This window comes from Corvus kubaryi, unplaced genomic scaffold (assembly GCF_017639235.1).
Source record: "Corvus kubaryi isolate FWS band 111438036 unplaced genomic scaffold, C.kubaryi_AGA036_p1.0 37398, whole genome shotgun sequence".
In the NCBI taxonomy this organism is placed as follows: domain Eukaryota; kingdom Metazoa; phylum Chordata; class Aves; order Passeriformes; family Corvidae; genus Corvus; species Corvus kubaryi.
Window position 1 is genome coordinate 16,481,985 of NW_024581137.1, and position 17,467 is coordinate 16,499,451.

Sequence of the window (17,467 nt, forward strand, 5' to 3'; positions counted from 1 at the left end):
GGCGGCGGCGGCGGCGGCGGCGGCGGCGATGGCTTTCGAGGCGCTGGCGGAGGCGGCGGAGCGATGGTGCGCCCGCACGCCCTTCCAGCTCATCGCCGCCGAGGAGACGGAGCGGCGCATGGACTTCTACGCCGAGCCCGGCGTCTCCTTCTATGTGCTGTGCCCGGAGGCCGCCTGCGGCGACAATTTCGTGAGTGCCCCGGGAGGGGATCGGGGGTCACGGGCATGCGGGGCACCCCCCCCCCCCGCGCGTGTGCGGGGACGCGCGGAGAGCCCTCGCGCCGCTCTGGGACGCTCCGTCCGTGCCGGTCCCCGGAGCCCGGGGGGAGCACCCGAGGGGGAGCGCCGGGGGGGCGGAGGACGGGGCCGTGCCCGGGAGGGAGGGATGCGGTGATGGAGGGCGGTGGGGCCGGGGGGATCCTCCCACAATCTGCAAAATGGAGTCCGCTGCCGGTGGGGGGCGGCCCCGCGGGCAGGGTTGCGGGCAGGGACACCCCACCCCCCCCTTCCCCATCACCCGGCCCGGCCAGGCTGCGGGCTCCGGGTGGGCGGCGAGGAGCGGTGCGGGCCCCCCCGCCTGCCCCGCTCCCCGCGGGGGCTGCAGCTGCTGCTCCCCCCGCGGCCCCTCCGTCCTCCCGGGGTGCCGGGGCTGGGGCACGGCGCGGGGACGGGCGGACTGGCAGGGCTGTCACGGCAAATGGAGAATGGGCAGGAATAAAATGGAGTCAGGATGACAGGAGGGCCGCGCCCCCCCCGCCGCTCCCCCGGGCCCGCCGCGGGATCCGTGCAGGTGCCGGCCGGGCGCCGCCGCGCCCCCTCCCCGCCGCCCCTCGCGGAGTTCAGCGCCGAGTTTGTGCGGAAAAGGCTCCGGCACCACAACCCATGCCTTTGGGAAGGGTCGGGGGGTGCTTTTCCCCTCGGCCAGACCCTCCGGGTGGTGAGCAGGAGTGCAGGAAGTCACCGAAAAGCGGCACCTCGCCACGGGGTTTGTAAGCTGCCAAGTGCCAGTTAACTTCAGTGAAAGGATTTTGGTTTGCTTTTTTTAACAAAACAGCTCCTAGCACAGACCGTTATGGTAGGAATGTTGTAGGTTCTTGCCTTCACGGAGCAAGTTTCATCCCTCCACCTGCTTGACAAATGTTCACTAATTCCCTTTCCAACAGGTAAGTGCCGAGTGTGCCCATTTGACAGATGGGTCCATGGAAACAAAGAGCGGTGGAGTGACTTCTCCAGGACCACAGATCCCAGCGAGCAGGACATTTACTTATTGTGTCGAGTAGATAGATGATTATGCTGAATTATGAAAGAAGTTATCTGGAGTTTAGTTATGCATCTGTCCAGGGATACATGAGACCTTCAGATGCAGCAGTGGGGTAACTCAAGGTGTCGATTCTCTCAGTCCTCTGTGGGAATAGCTCTGCACATCCATCTTCCCAGCACCTCTGAGCCTGTCAGACCACAGTGCTCGTTCCTCTCTAGAGATGCCTGTGTCCAGAAAGGTCCATGCCTGCTGCACTCCTAAGCAGGAATATGTCTGAATCCAGGGCAGCACTAGGCTAAAACTGTGGTTGGACACTAATGATATTGGAAATTGCAAAGAGAGTCCATTTATTTTTCTTAGACATGTATTGTTTCTTTATACACTGCTCAATAATTGAGTGAACTCTTTCAAACAAAGTCTAGTCAAGTTCAAAAAAATCTTAAGCCATTTTGGACCCTATTCCAATGCTGGCCTTTTTCTTTTTTTGAGTTTGATATCACATTTTCCCTTTTTTTTTTTTAATATTTTCATTCCAGGGTTGCTGTGGGAAGGACTCCCTGCCCAGAGTCACCACTAGTAAAATGGAGCAAAGGGCTGACTCCTGTCAAATGTGGAACATAAGCAGTGGAAAACTAGAAGCAGTGTTTTATTCTGTCTTTTTTAGCCTTATTAGTTGAGGCGTTTTTTGTAATGATAATACTTTTAAGACTGGCAGATAGGTGTCATTCTTAATTCTTTAAAGAGATGGTGTCTCTTTAATATGCTTAAGATCCACTAATGATTAGATTCTCCAGCATCCTGTTTCCTGCTCCTAGTGCACTGTGGGACTTAATTTCTGCTCCCAGCTTGATTATCTTGTTTTTTTGCAGTCACTTTTTTTTTTTTATGTTCCAGATTATAACTTTCCTTTCTATGTGCAATTACAGGCTAAAGTTTATTTTAAGGAGACTTAATACAAGCCAAGGGACTGATTATCATTTGCACTTTAAGCCTTGTTGCATGGCTCCTTTAACACAGTGGAGTGTGAAAGTGAGTAAATATAAACGGAATTCACAGTGACACACTTTTCAGCCTTTTTGCACCCTGTGCCTCCTATAAAGGAGCCTTGCATTTAATAAGCATCTGATGCCTGGTATTCTTGTTCTTTCTTTACGTATTCATTTCATAATGATGCGACTTAAAAAGCTATGTAGGAGGTGCCAGAGAATTCCATGATAACCCACTTGTAAGGAGGAAATGATGAGCATGATGAACTTAAAAGGAAGGAGGAGAGGAGAAAAATGTGGAAAGGTTGCCAAAATGCAATCTGGGGGAAAATAACACTGAATTTTGTCTGAAATCAGAGATCTCAGATCACAACAATCTAATATTTTTCATTTCCTGAAAAGATATCTTTAGGCTAGGCTTTTAACATGCTAGGGATGCAGGAGACCCATGTAGATGCTTATTGGAATTTTCAGTACCACCTGGACACTAAAACTCTCTGAATCAGCATTTTAGATAGCTGAACTATCTATAATTCAGCTCCTGATGCTCCTGGGGTTCTCAAGAAATTAATTGGACTTGTGTAGCCGTAATCAAGGAGAGTGAGGGCTGTGATGCTAAGTCTGTCATTTGTTTTGTCACCATGTTATTACTGGTATTCAAAGTAACTGATAAAATAAATAAAAGTATGATGCCATCTTGCTGCAAGATTTTCTGAAAATATTTCAGAACAGAGTTAGTGGGTCTGAATATTTTATGCAAGTCGAATTATCCCCACAAATAAAATGTTTTGCTGCCATGCACAAGTGGGCTGCTTAGAAAAAGGTGGGCCAGCAAGTGATTCTGTCATGCAGCTACACTGGGTCATCTAAAGGTGTGAGGGAAAGCAAACCCCTCCAGATGTAGCCCTGTTGATTTCCTCAGCTATGTGCTATGTGTAGATGCTGAACTAAATAATTCAACCATGATCCTAGGCCAGCTGAGGTGGAAATTAGTGGCTGTGTGCTTTTGTAGTGACACAAAGCAACTGTGAGCAAAACTGAGCAAGCTTGGAAAACACATACTCCAATGATGAGGTTAATATTTTTTTAATTGCACAGCTACAGCCAGGCACTGTGGTCCACCAGTTTGCCAGCAGCCCCCTTCTCCCACTGCAGAGAGATCCTCAGGCACTGGGTTTTCCAGGAAAAGCATCTCTGTATATGCAGCCTTACTGAACTTTCTAAGCAGGAGCTGAATCCTCAAATTACGTTTGTTTTTATTTTGAAAGGCCGAAATTCCTTTTGCAGGTTCCTCTGGAGATGGGTGAGTCAGTACTGAGACAGTTCCTGCGCTGCCTGGGTGCAGCACTGAACCACCACAGAGAGCTGTAGATGCAGCTGAACCTATAGGCGTTACAACCCTGGTTTTTGTTATGGTTGAGGTTCATGAGGGAAAAGATTAAATCAACCCATTTCTGAATGAGATGCATGCACTAATGGCACGTGAAACTTTTTGTAGTGCAGTTTGTTGCTGCAGTCAGCATTTAAAATCCTCTGCAGATGGGAAGATTTTTGGAATCCTTACTTGCTAATTGTCCTATGATGCTATGCAAAACAATGTCGTCAAAAGCTCAGTGATCAGGTTATTCTCTCTAGGTATTTCCCTTATGCTAGATCATCTTATTCTGCCTACTGCTGACAAATTCACACTGGAGTCTAAAATGTGGTGGAGCTTGAAAAGAGATTGTAAAAACATGATAGGACAACATGGAGTTAACTTTCCCTGGGGAACAAACCTGCTATTACTTATTAAAGGGCAGGGCCTGATTTTCTTTTATGTGGAAGCTGCTGTGTATAGCTCTGGTAGTCAAAAGAAGCCACAATTTAAACAAGAATGAGGATCTCAGCAGTCATAATCATTTTATATACATAAACAATTGCAACAGGTTTAGCACGAGCCAGGAATTGCGAAGCTGCAACATTCAGCTCTGAAGGAGTAACTAAATAGTTATTACTAACCCCAAGTATGAAGAAATCATGGGCCAGACTTCCAAAACCTTCTCCAATGGCTGTTCTTAAAATGTGATTTGGAAGTGTTCATTCTGATTTCACTTCATGTACCTTCTGCCTTTTTAGGCCATAGAAATCACAAAGTGCAGACTTTTTTTCTGCTTTTTTTTCTTGTAAACAGAAGCTGAGATTTAGTTGTATATTTATAGGATTGCAAGGCCCATGACTCTTAAGATGGCATGAAGTATCATGAGACTTGTGGTATGTGTGTTTGAGAGTTGGCAAGACTGTAAAGAACTTATTTTTATTGCCAGAATGGTTAAGAGATGACTTCGGTTATAAGGAAAGAGCAGAACCTACTCAGTAATTCAGGGCTGCTTTCATAACAAAACATTTCACTATGTTTATGCTTGTAAAGTGCAACAAGCAGTGAAGAAAATGTAGGTCAAGTGAGGTTCATAGCAAAGCAGTTACAGGTTTTATCTTAAAGGTGCAGTTTAGGTGATGTTAAATACTGCTCTCTTGTTAAGTGCAAAACTGCATCCCTGGCAGGTACTCACCGCTGAAGAGGAAGGCACCATGCAAGCCTTGTGCTAGGGATTGAAACATCTGTTGTTTTGAGCCTTTCCCTGAATGTTAGTTAAGCTTCGGAGAGATCCTCCTCTTTCCTTGTTTGAGCATAACCTGCTGTTTATAGCAAGTAAAAGGGTACTTTGGGGAAAAGAGCTGCTGTGCAAAAAGAGAGGTACAAGAGTCTCAAACCAATTTGGCAGTATTGCACTTCTCTATGTGGCAGGCTGCCTAAGACAGTCCCATGCACGAAGTCTTCCGACAGAAGGTGTTTAAGGTGATGCATTAGCTTGTGCTCTTGCGCACAGGAAGAATTGTTGCCTGGGTGCTCCCTCCATCGCTTGCCAGATCTATTTCAAAGAACCTCCTTGCAGCAGAATAAACATCAGTTTTGAGAGAGGCTTCACAGAGTAAGGCTGGGGAACCAGCATCTCCAAAGCAGGAGTAAGACAAGAGGAAGATCTCAAATGGGTTTAACGTGCCTGCCTCGGAAGGGAAGATCAGGTTCCAGGGGGAGTAAATCTCAAAACAGGGTGGGGAGGCTCAAAGCATCAGGATGCTGTGAGTGCCCAAACATCTCTCTTGGCTCTGTGTCTAGCCTGCAGGCGGATTTTGCATCTTTTCTTCTGCACTGTCAAGAGAATTACACATCAAGTTCCACCTCCAGGGTTGCATCATATTTGCACTAACGCCAGGAAGACAAAGAGATGCTTTAGCTCTTCCTGAGGGCTTCACTGCAGCAGGTGATGCAGAAAAAGAGAAAATCCAGCATGGCTTCCAGGTCTGAGCAGGGCTGATGTCAAACCAAAAGCACCTTTATAGGTAAAATGTGCGTGTGCAAAGTGTGTGTACCCTTCATGGCTGGTGCAACCATGAGGCATTTCCACTTCTGGATCGATTTCCCTATTTTCTGATGCATCATGTTAATAAAATCCAGGTTCCTCCTCAAAAACGTGGCTTATGAAGCGGCCTGCAATGCCTGTCCCCAGGGCGGATCTGAACTGCAGGAGGCTCAGTGTACTTTGGCAGATGTTTACAACATGTCACCTTATGAAATCACATGGAAAGGTTGGCGTGAATTCCTGTTAATGCCTTTCCTTTCTTGTGTTGCTGTTGGCTTTCAGCACGTGTGGAGCGAAAGTGAGGACTGCTTACCTTTTCTGCAGCTCGCACAGGATTACATCTCCTCCTGTGGGAAAAAGACACTCCATGAAATATTGGAAAAAGTCTTCAAATCCTTCAGACCTGTAAGTGCTTTTTTTTTTTTTTTCCCTTCTAAACATTGACAGTTACCTGTGACTTTTAATGGGACAGCACTGGATAGAGCATGGTGTTTTTTCTTCTCCAGAGATTTACATCTCCAGTTAGCTGCCTGGGTACAGGAGTGTTAGCACTTAAGCTACCATCAGGCAATTGGAAATTGTTTCTTGGAAGTCAGCTGCCTCTTTATTTCCATCTCTGTGTTTGAGAGGATGAGATTCCTGTGCGGGATGGGAGGCCAACTGGTGTGTCAGCCGGTGGCAGCGGGCAGGGACTCGCGTCCTGCTGATGCAGCGCTGACTCCGAGGAACAGGATACGAGTCAGCGCTGTGGGACTTTTGTGGCACAGTTGTTTCCTGGCACTGGAATTGGGGAGTTTTGCAAGGATATGAACAGCAAGAGTAAACCTCTGGGAAGCTGGAAGAATGGTCTCTCCTCAGGGTGGTTTATTTTATTTTATGGTTGGGGGTTTTTTCCCCCCAAGTGATGTAGATTTTGCTATTAGGATGGTTGCCACTTGGTATTTGCAAATGCTGGTTTGGTCACTGCTTGAGAAGAAGTTGGAACAGAAGCTGGGTTTTGTGGGGAGGGGGCCTGTATTTTTCTGTTTTGCTACTACTCAGCTTTCTCTGTCCTTGTTTAACACTAAGATTTTTGCCAAAGCCTGGATTTCATCAGGGCGAGGTGTCTTAGGCTGGCCATTGTCCTTCATTTTTGCCAAATGCTCCCTTTAAACAGACTCTCCTTTTGAATGCTCGGGTTTGGCTAAGGGCTTGGTGCAAAGCAGGGTGAAGGTTTGTAGCCAGAGCCGTTCTCTCGTGATGTTCATGAGAAAGTTCACCAAGGGGCGTTTTTATACTCAAATGAAAATGTAGACCTTTTCCCTCCTGTATTTTTCTGTGTGACTGGTTGAGAAGACTGGAAATGTATCCCAAGTATTTAGTGCAAAAGGGAGGGCTTGGAGCACCGATATGAGAACACTGGCCCTCCCTGTGTTACACCCTTGCAATGGTTTGCAAGGATCGCCACAGCTGGTCGACATAAAAGAGCATCATTTTAAAGAATCCTCTGAGAGGCTAGAAATAAATAGAACAGATGTACACTTTTCTTAGAAAGGACTAGAAATCTGATCTGTCACTACAGCTGCTTGTAATTGTGAAAACATACAAAAAATATGTTTCCTGGAACAGTATTGGGCTCTAGGATATTCATAGCTGTTTTCTCCTGCTCAGGGAAGCTGTGCCTTTGATGAGAAACTTCCATTGGTTTAACTAAAGAGGACTTCAAAAAGACTTAATTAAATTGGTACAGGTTACTTATTTCATTTAAACCACATTTATTCCAGCATAGCTTAAGTTACTGAGAAATTTACTTCAAACCAAGTTGAGCTACTCTTTAGAATAAAAAGGTCCGAAGCACGGGGGACCGTTATGCTCATGTAGCCTGGGCCCTTCATTAATACATCACATTTCACCTCATGATGCCCACAACCGAGCACATAAATTGAGATTGAACTAGAATATGTCTTTTCCAAAGACACCCACTCTTGGTGTAAAGTCTTCAGGTGACTTAAAGGATACACCACTGCTGGGCACTTTTTCTTCTCGTGGCTAGTTATGGTGCTCTGAATAACTCTTTTGTTTACAATCTGCATTTTTCTAGTTTTGCTTCTTAGCTGTTGAATTTCATTTTGCTTTTGTTTGCTCAAAAATGGTGTCCTCAGTTGCCAGAGACCTCTTGTAGACTGTAATCAAATACCTCTTCATTTTCTCTTGGAGATACCACAGAGATTGTTTCTCAGATTCTCCTTTGACCTAGTATTGAGAGGTCTGCATCAGCATAACAAAACTGGGTTTATCATTTGAGGTATGGCTGTGTGTGGACAAGTCTAATAAGGAATGTATTGACATTCTTCCCTTGTTGTAACTTTTAAAAATAGCACATACATGGGAGGAAAGATTTTAAAAATTGAATGGTGTTACAATAGATGTACGGAAACAGTTATTTTGCACCCTCAGGCTTTTTCCAGAACAAAACCACTTTTCTCCAGTATTGAGAAATTATTTCCTTGGCATCACTTCACACTGTCTCCCGTCCTTTCTCTGCTGGACCCGTTTTACCAATGAGACCACCTTGCTCTCAGCTTCAAGGCAACAGTGCATTTGCAGGGCATTTCTTCTCCTCTATCCCAAGCAAGTCAGCTGACAGAGACCAGTCTGGCAAACTCCAGTTTGAAAAATGGCAGTTTAGGAAAAAACTACAACTGAAGGTCAGACTGAGCTTTTGCGAAGTATCTCGTGGTCCTGGCTCTCAGTCTGGGACACTGGGGACCAGGTTTTTAGCAGGTGCTTTCTAAGCACCTTCTGAAAGTCTTCTCTGTTTTGGTATTCCCAGTGGACATCCATGATTATTAGACAGTTCTGAAATTCTTTGTTGGGGTCCTTTGAAGGGAAATATTTAGAAGAGAACAGTGGCAGTGCATCTGCAGCTTTCCACGCCCTTGTGCACAGCATGATCATCTGCCTTCCCATAACTGAGGGCTCCAAAAACAACTTCTTCCAGTAACTCAGCTCAGCCTTGCTCTGCATGTTCATGATAACAGCCCAGCCATGTCTCCACGAGCTTACCCTGGGGCTGTGGAGGGGGAAGGGACTGGCTTCTCATGCTGCTGAGCCCTGTGTTTTGGAGACAGTGAGAACACGAATGCCCAGCAGTTGTCATCCCTCTCAGTGAGAGACGGAGAATTCCCTCTGCTTGGAAGGCAATGAGGGTGGTCTAGGTCTGCTCACTGCTCTCAGGCATCTCTCCCTAATGTTTTAGGGGCCTAAGCACAGTGCCAAGCAGGATATTTAATTAGACAAAGCTTTTAAAAAGTGCTAGTTTGCCTGCAACAACTAAACCACACCTCTAAGTTCTGCTTTAGACAAGGTCAAGGTGTTTCTTTCCTGAAGGTGGTGAGGGGCATATTGTCTCTACCCATTACTGCCTTCCTGGGTCAGTTTCTCCAAAACTCTGTGATTTGCCTTATCCACTTGTTCGGAGAGCATCCAAGAGTGCTAGACACCATGAAGGTACATGATATCAACCAATATGACTGGGCTCGAATACTGTTATTTGCCTCAAAGCATCCTGTCTCCTCCCATGCCTTGGTCTCTGTGGTGTCAGAGGTGCCATCCTCTGGTGCTAGGAGGTGCCCATGCTGGTGTTTTTAAGCATATCTGCCTGGAGACTAAGTCCTTCCCACAGGGATTCAACAGAACTGTGTTATCTCTAGTGTAGCATCGCATGGACCACTAAAGCTCAGTCTTGTACTTGGTTTATTTTTCAGTGTGCTTGTGTGCCAGCTTTTAGTAGGAGACAGCATCACTCTTCTTCCGTGAGTTAGTAACTACTAGGTTATTTGTAAAATCAGGGCACTTTGAAAGAGTTAAGACAGACAAATATAAGAAACGCCTGAGGGACATCACACCAACTGGCAAAGTTTGCAGGAAACCAAGGCATGAGTCATACAATTCAGCAGCAAATTCTAGGGGTCCCATACTGAGCTCATCTTCAGCCTGAAAAGCCTGCATCTGAAGTGGGGAGTCTGCAGTGTGAAAGCCATTTATGCCATATTCACTGAATTCATGCATATCCCAGTGACCTTTCCTTTACCTCCATATGGGTAGTTTGGCCAGCAGAAATAAATAGCTGTAGTTCAGGCAATGCTGCTGGTTGTTATCCTCCCTCCCTCCTCACCATGCCCATGACCGCCTCCTAGCCATGCATCACAGCCTGGCAGTTTTGTTCCCCTTGGCTTTTCTGCTGATGGATCAGCTCTTTCTTTCTACCCCGTTTTTCTGTTTCATCTCTTTTCTCCTTGTTTTCCTCTCTAGTTAAGTCCTTTCAAGTCTGCTGCATAGCTGATAATATATGAAGCAGCTATGGACTAGAAGCAGAAACTAGTGTGTGTGAAAGAAGACAAGGTGGGAATCAGTAGGGTCAGCCCAAGCCATCTTCGTCATCTTATTTTGTCCTTATCTTTTGTGCAGTGTCCTTCTGTTTTGTCCCAATGTTTATAGAGCTCCCCGTGCTTTGGACCCTGATCCTCCCTCCTTTTGTTGAAGGTGTGGGCAGATTTGTCATTGCAGTCCAGAGAGCAGTAAGGGGTTAACAGTGGTGAGGGACCACCATAATCCTGTGGGAAGCAACAGGATGTGACACCTAAAAGCAAGACTTTTGTGGTCCTTGTTGCCTGGGAGGCTCGTAAAATGTCTGCAAGAGAATAAAACTGCATCTCCATTGGAGGAGCCTCCCATCCCATCCCATCCCATCCCATCCCATCCCATCCCATCCCATCCCATCCCATCCCATCCCATCCCCGTTCTTCCTCCATAAAACCACTAAGGTCTGCAGCATCACTCTGATTTACACTGCTCCCTCTGATTTATGCTGCTCCAGGGAAAGAGGAGACGGATTTCCTGATGGCAAAGAGACGGGATGTGTGAAAAGCAGGATGTACTCCCCATCCTTTGGGATTGTGTATATCTTTGCAGTTCTTGTGGTGCATGTTGTGTTTTCCATGCTAATTTTGCATGGGAAAGGCTTACAGTAACCCATAAAATGAAGATTCATGTGACTCATTTCCTTGCAAATCGAAGAGGAATTATGACCAGAGATGGGAAAAAAAAAATGCAGTCAAAACTCTTTCTGCCACGTGATACAAACAGGAGTACAACACTCATGTTTAATTTGAATATACCAGATTAGTTTAGCAAAAATAATACTAGTGTATAAGAAAGTCTAGAAAGAATCCTTGCTTTTGCCTTTTGAAAACGGAGTATTTTAATTTTAGCTTCAACACGAAATAAAACCCCCACATCCTGAAAATGAACTGAGCAGTTCTTGTTCAGTTAAGCATTTGATTTGAAAAATATGTATGCACAGGAACAATTACTTTGTTCTGCTCAGAAAACAAGAACGTTTTCCATTTGGGGTCTCTCCGTAAGTGTTTTTAAAATGCGAAGGAGGGGATTTAGTCAGCAAATTCTCCTTCCATTTCCCTGCTGAAGAAACGCTGCAACTAAAAATCTGATTTTCTCCCAGTGACAGTGAGGAATGCAAGCTTCATTGCACCCAGAAGCTAATTCTGTACGTTGTATTTGTGTCCACTGAATAATTTTGAATGTCGATCACAGGCTGAATTAGTTCAGTTTTCCCTGAAAATCTGCCTTGTTGCAGCCTTCTCATTTTCATGCTCTCACCTAAAGAGTGTCACCCTCCTCATGATTTTTCTGGGTTTTGCCTCTTTGAAGAGCTAACAGCTGCATCACTCTCCAAAGAGGGTGTTACATGCATCTGTGCTGCTCTTCCAGCCCCGGCAAGCTAAATACACGGTATTCTCAGTAATGCCTGGCCTATGATTTTGCTTTGTGGCTATTAATAGCTGTTAGTGTAGGATTCTAATATGAGATTTCCACAACATACATTATTTTGACTGTTACTTGGTTTTTCTGTCTTCCTGACTTCTGTTGGCTTGGCAACCTTTTGGGAGAGAGGGGAGAAGTTCAAACATGGCTGTTTGCTCCTTTTCCTGTGGTGAAGAAGTGATGTTGCAGTGATCGGAGCCATCAGGTGAAGGCATCCGAACATTCTCCAAGGAGGATGGGCTGGCAGTTCCTTGCAAGCCCAAATCTAATTTGCGGAAGTTTAAAGGGACAATATTCCAGCGGAATACTCAGTATTTCTCACTGCAAGGGCTTCACCCAGCATGCAAGACTTTGTCTGGTGTGATGGAGTGAAGGGTTCAAGAGAAACACTTGATATGGTGGGTTCTTTAGCTTTTTAGGCACTCCTTGCCTACTCCACATTATCCAGTCCTGCATGAGGATGGTCTCTTCTTTGGCTTTTATAGGGCTGACAAAAAACAATCTTAAACCAAGATAAATACTGCTACAGTATTATCGTGGTTCTTTCTGAAGTTAAACCACTGCCAACTCTAAACACTCAACAATTCATAATGCGACCTCAGGGAAGAATGTGAAGCTTTTTGCAAGTGCTTTGTTTTGGTTTTATTTATCTTCCGGTCTCTGAGCACTTAATTTGGTGTGAGGATGCATTTTCAAATCTTTCTTTATCCCAGGAGGGAGAGAAAGAGAGTCAAGAGCATGATGCAATACTGTTATTCCAGGGTTTGAGGTTTTTAAGAAGTGCACGTAGGATTTGTGTGAAGATTTGCAGCAAAGCTGCACGAGTGGGTAATTCACTGTTACACAGTATTTTCTCTTCTTTGTAGCTACTTGGGCTTCCAGATGTTGATGATGATGCATTTGAAGAATATAACGCAGATGTGGAAGAAGAGGAACCAGAAGCCGATCACCAACAGATGGGTGTCAGTCAGCAGTGATTTTCTGAGAAGCTATAAAAATATTCGGAAGCCTTTGGTACCAGGTGGGGTCAGGTGGTCCCACGTTAGCCTGTTTGAATTAGCACATCACAAGGGGATATCTGGCTGCCAAGATAAAAGTTTTACAAAAAATGGTTTAAAAAAAAAAAAAATAATAATAATCCATGATGAGCTTTGCTAAGAAGTGACCTGAATTTTGCTCCTGCTTCAGTGGGTTTTCTATGGAGTTGTCTTGGTAGCATTCTGCCGTTATCAGTCTAGAAGTAGTTTTGTCACTGACTTGTCTCTTCGATTTGTGTTCGAGAGTAGTGTTTGCTGCCATGAATGTAGAGTACTGAGAATGTAGGAGGCGTGTGGGGAGAGCGCCGAGTCCTCGCCAGTGACCTTTCCGAGGAAACCAGCGCAGAGAGCAAACACCACCTGCGCTTTTCTTTTTAGCGATAGGTTTTTGACAAAGTACCAAATGTGGAGAGACTTTTCCTGAAAAACAGTAGTTTAGTAGTGGTTGGTGCTGCAGAAGTGCATAATGAAGGCTTAACAAAAATAATGGGAAGTAGGAAATCGAGGGGGTGTCAGACATACAGATGTTTTTTCACTGACACCTAGGTTTACAAGTGCTGAATTAATAACTGGGAGTAACTGGCACCAGCAGCACACATAATAACCAATCTGGTACTCTGACACCATGTGATCTAAAGGCAAGTGCTGCTTTCTTACAAATCAAGTAAAAAATAGCCGTTGCCTATCCCACTTCTGCATGATAACTGACTTAAAGCTTTGCTGGTTTTGATACACTGCCAAATTATTACTCAAACCTCATGGCACTGTGCACTAGAATCATAGAATATGATGAGTTGGAAGGCACCCATCAGGATCCTCGAGTCCAACTCCTGGCCCTGCGCAGGACACCCCAAGAATCACACCATGTGCCTGAGAGTGTTGTCCAAATGCTTCTTGAACTCTGTCAGGCTTGTGCTGTGACCACTTCCCTGGGGAGCCTGTTCCAATGCCCAACAACCCTCTGGGTGAAGAACCTTTTCCTGATATCCAATCTAAACCTCCCCTGACTCAGCTTCAGGCCATTCTCTCGGGTCCTGTCACTGGTAATGAGAGTGAAGAGATCTGTAGCTGCCCCTCCTCTTCCCCTCCTGAGGATGCTGAACACCACAGTGAGGTCTCCCCTCAGTCTCCCCTTCTCCAGGCTGAACAGACCAAGTGACCTCAGCCACTCCTCACCAGGCTTCTCTTCCAGACCCTTCACCATCCTTGTTGCCCTCCCCTGGACACTCTAATAGCTTAATGTCTTCTTTACATTGTGGCTCCCAAAACTGCCCCCAGCACTCGAGGTGAGGCTGCCCCAGTGCAGAGCAGAGCAGGACAATCCCCTCCCTTCCCTGGCTGGCGATGCTGTGCCTGATGCCCCCCAGGACACAGTTGGCCCTCCTGGCTGCCAGGGCACTGCTGACTTACATTCAACTTTCCCTTGACCAAGACCGCCAGGTCCCTTTCCACAGTGCTTCTCTCCAGCCTCTCTTTCCCTGGTGTATACACACAGCCAGGGTTGCCCTGTCCAGGTGCAGAACCCAGCACTTGCCTCTGTTAAACTTCATACAGTTGGTGATTGCCCATCTCTCTTAATTTGTCATGGTCGCTCTGCAGGGCCTGTCTGCCCGAGAGAGAGTTGACAGCTCCTCCCAATTTACTGTCGTCAGCAAACTTAGTATTCCTTCAAGTCCTGCATCCTGTTTCTTAATGAGATGTTAAAGAGCACAGGGCCAAGGATGGAGCCCTGTGGAACCCCACTGGTGACAGGTCACCAGTCTGATGTCACCCCATTCACTGTAACCCTTTCTGCCCAGCCTGTGAACCAGTTCTGTTCACCCATCCCACGATGTGTTAATCCAGCTGTGTGCTGGACATTTTGGTCAGAAGGATACTTTTGATACAGTATCACAAGTTTTACTGAAATCCAAACATATTACATCAACTTGCTTCCCTTGATCAGCTGGGTGGATTACCTTGTCATAAAAGGATATCAGGTTCGACAAGCAGGACTTTCCCCTCATGAAGCCGTGCTGGCTGTGACCAGTGACTGCACTGTCCTCCAGGTCCTTCCAGAATAATATTTTCCATGATTTTACTGGGCACTGAAGTGAGACTGACAGGCCTGTAGTTTCCGGGATCTTCCTTGAGTGCAACTTGAATGCAACTTAACACTGAAGCCATAAGGGTATCAACCAGCACCTGGCTCTTAAAGTTATGCTGGACCTCTTCCTTTTCCTGGGCCTTTGAGCTAGTCTGGGAATTTACACCTTATTGGAGGGGAGCTAAAATACTGCTTCACCTGATAGAAAATCTAGTGAGGTTTTACTTATCAGGGGACTTGCTCCCCGATGGGTTTGGTGAGGGTCTTGGTATAAAGGAAAAGAAGACCCCTTGTATTTTATACCTGTTTTACATAGCTCCAAGTAACTTGGATGAGTGCCAGACTGTGAAGATGCAGGGTGTCTTTATTTACTTGCCTTTTGTACAGAAAATATAAGAAGCAAAGGTAATTCTGTTGTAATACAGCTGTTTTCCACAATCAAGAAAAATGTTTCTAAATTTACTCCTTTTTTTCCAATTTTTTAAAAATTGTGAAACAAAGGTCACACGCTTCAAAAGCCCTTTTATACAGAATTAGCTTTATAAAGAAAGAGTGAGCGCAGAGAAAATGCTTGGACAACTCCTATAAACAACTCGCATCATTTCGAAAACCCTGTTGTTAATGATGTCTCCTTTTCAGTAGATTTTTTAAAGACTCTTTTTCCAGGGTTACTAAAGAGAGCACGTTTTCTTGATGGTTTACATTTATGATGGTGGTTTGAGCGATGCATAGCACATGATTTTTTCTGTCAGAGGCAAAGATCTTCCATAACTGGGACAATGTGTGTTACCTGAGTGTGCACGGAAGTGTCTGCAACACTGTAAAAGTCAGAGTTTAAGAATATAAAAAAAAAAGTGGAAGAAAAACAGAGCTTAATGCAACTTTGTACATTCTTTCAGCATGCAGGCATAAACATGGTAGTTGCAGCACCTTTTCTATGGACTAGTAACGTGAGAACTGTGGCAGTTCACTGTATAACACTGTACAGCAGCAATAGGCTTTTGGCTTACTGAAATAAAGTGTAAGACCAGTGGTTTCCATCCCTGCTTTAAGTCCCTAAATTTTTCTTTCCTCTCCAGCTAGGACAGATGCTATAACCTTAAAGAGAGCCTTCCTTTGGGAGAACCTTTCTCTTCATAGCATCCAGTCCTTGGGTTGTGGCTCACACAAGTAGATTTTCTGGGGCTGACTTTTCTCTGCTCTGATGTCATGCAAGTGAGCAATTCACAGTAGTGCAAGCTGGAGGCAAAGTCCTGCTGTTCAGGTTTGCTGGGCACTTGCACCCATTTGTTTGAGGGGCAGGTGGCTGGCACCAATGTGCAGGTGCAGGCACCCCACACACACCTGCACAGCCCCAGGCGTGGCTGCCCCATGAGCTGGGCTGCGGGCCCGGCCTGACTGGGACACAGCCCTCTGCCTTTTGCAGGCAGGCAGGCAGGCTTCCAGCTGGATCAGTCCCACCAGCTGGCTCAGCATGTGGCTGCAGAGATGAGTGCTGCCACAACGGAGGGGAGGGTGCAGGGTGGCCGTGGGTGGCAGCTGAGGACCTGCTGCTAAAAGCACCGTGCACGGTGTCAGGGGCCCGTGGCGGAGCTGCGGACCGGCCTAAATGCTGTGAGGAATTGACTGCACAAGGCTCAGTGGGAACTGGGCTCTGGTGGCAGCGGGATAGGCAGGATTTCATGAAATGAGGAAAGACTGTAAGATCCAGTGCTTGTAATTCCATACAGGAGGTTGTAATATGTATTGCACTCTGCTACCTTTCCCTGCGTGTTGATTGAATTGTTAATGAGTGGTTGAGCATTAATACAGTTGCAAGCAAACAATGCTGTAAATGATGTAGATATATTATTGTTATTTTCTGTATTCACTAACTCACTTTTTCTTTGGAATGCCGTATGCCATTTGAGTGACTTCCCCACAGACTGCATGTGCTGGACAGCTGGGGGGCCCTTCTGCAGCGCTCTCCCCTGCAAAACTCGCACTGAAGCCAGCGAGATTTTGTTTAGACAGGACCTGCAGGACCAGGGAATGTGTGAGGCTTGGTCCTGCAGAAAGCTGAACGCTCTCATTTCCTCCCACTTTGCTAGGAGCCGAATGTGTTGAGCCCTGCTGCTGAACTGAAGCATGACCAGGCAGCACTGAGAATAAACTGGAATTTTATACATAGAAAATTGAATTTACATGTAATAAATGTGAATGAGCATTAATATAGAATGTATTTTATCAAAAAATATTGATTCCTTACTTTGACCAAAAACATTTCTGTATTACTGTGTTACTTTTCCATACTTGCCAAATGATGCAAGAGATGTGGAACTGGTTTGGTTGTACTATGAAATGTTTTTATATTTCATTTGTATTTTATTTTTCCCTCCCTCCTACCACATATTGCAGTCAGTAGCCGTTCAGTAATTAATCAGGGGTAGCATGACCCAGTGGCTAGGCTGCCAGACTGAGACACAAGATTTGCCAACACATGCATAAATGCTTGCAAACCTGGGTGCTCAGTGAGATGTGGGTTTGTAGGTCTGCCATTGCCTTGCCCTGAGCTTTAGGTGGGTCTCAGTCACTGAAAATTCAAGGCAGGACTCCAGTTATGCATCCAAGCCTCCAGAAGATTTAGTAGGAGCAGGGTAACTCCTTTGAAAGTCCTACCTTAAGCCTTTTGTAAAAGAGACTGTTAGTATTATTTGTCCAGCTGTGTATATAGTGCTTTAGGTTTGTGGGTGAACAGGTACACATGATCATTCCTTTCCTCAGAGCAAACCAGTAATGAAAGGACAGGGAAGGGTCTTCCTTTTCCCTCAGCCTTTCTCATAGGCATTTCATGCTCTAACTAAATACAAATACAGCAGAGCAGAGCCTCT

The 17,467-nt window shown here is 45.7% G+C and overlaps 1 protein-coding gene across 1 annotated transcript; it reads left to right on the plus strand.

The window, feature by feature from the left end:
- The first annotated feature begins 6 nt into the window (after positions 1-6).
- MTURN (maturin, neural progenitor differentiation regulator homolog) lies at positions 7-12,978 on the plus strand. The gene is made up of 3 exons (XM_042043331.1): positions 7-190; positions 5,931-6,053; positions 12,341-12,978. The coding sequence occupies exons 1-3, from the start codon at positions 29-31 to the stop codon at positions 12,449-12,451; spliced, it is 396 nt and encodes a 131-aa protein (XP_041899265.1). The 5' UTR covers positions 7-28; the 3' UTR covers positions 12,452-12,978.
- The last annotated feature ends 4,489 nt before the right edge of the window (positions 12,979-17,467 follow it).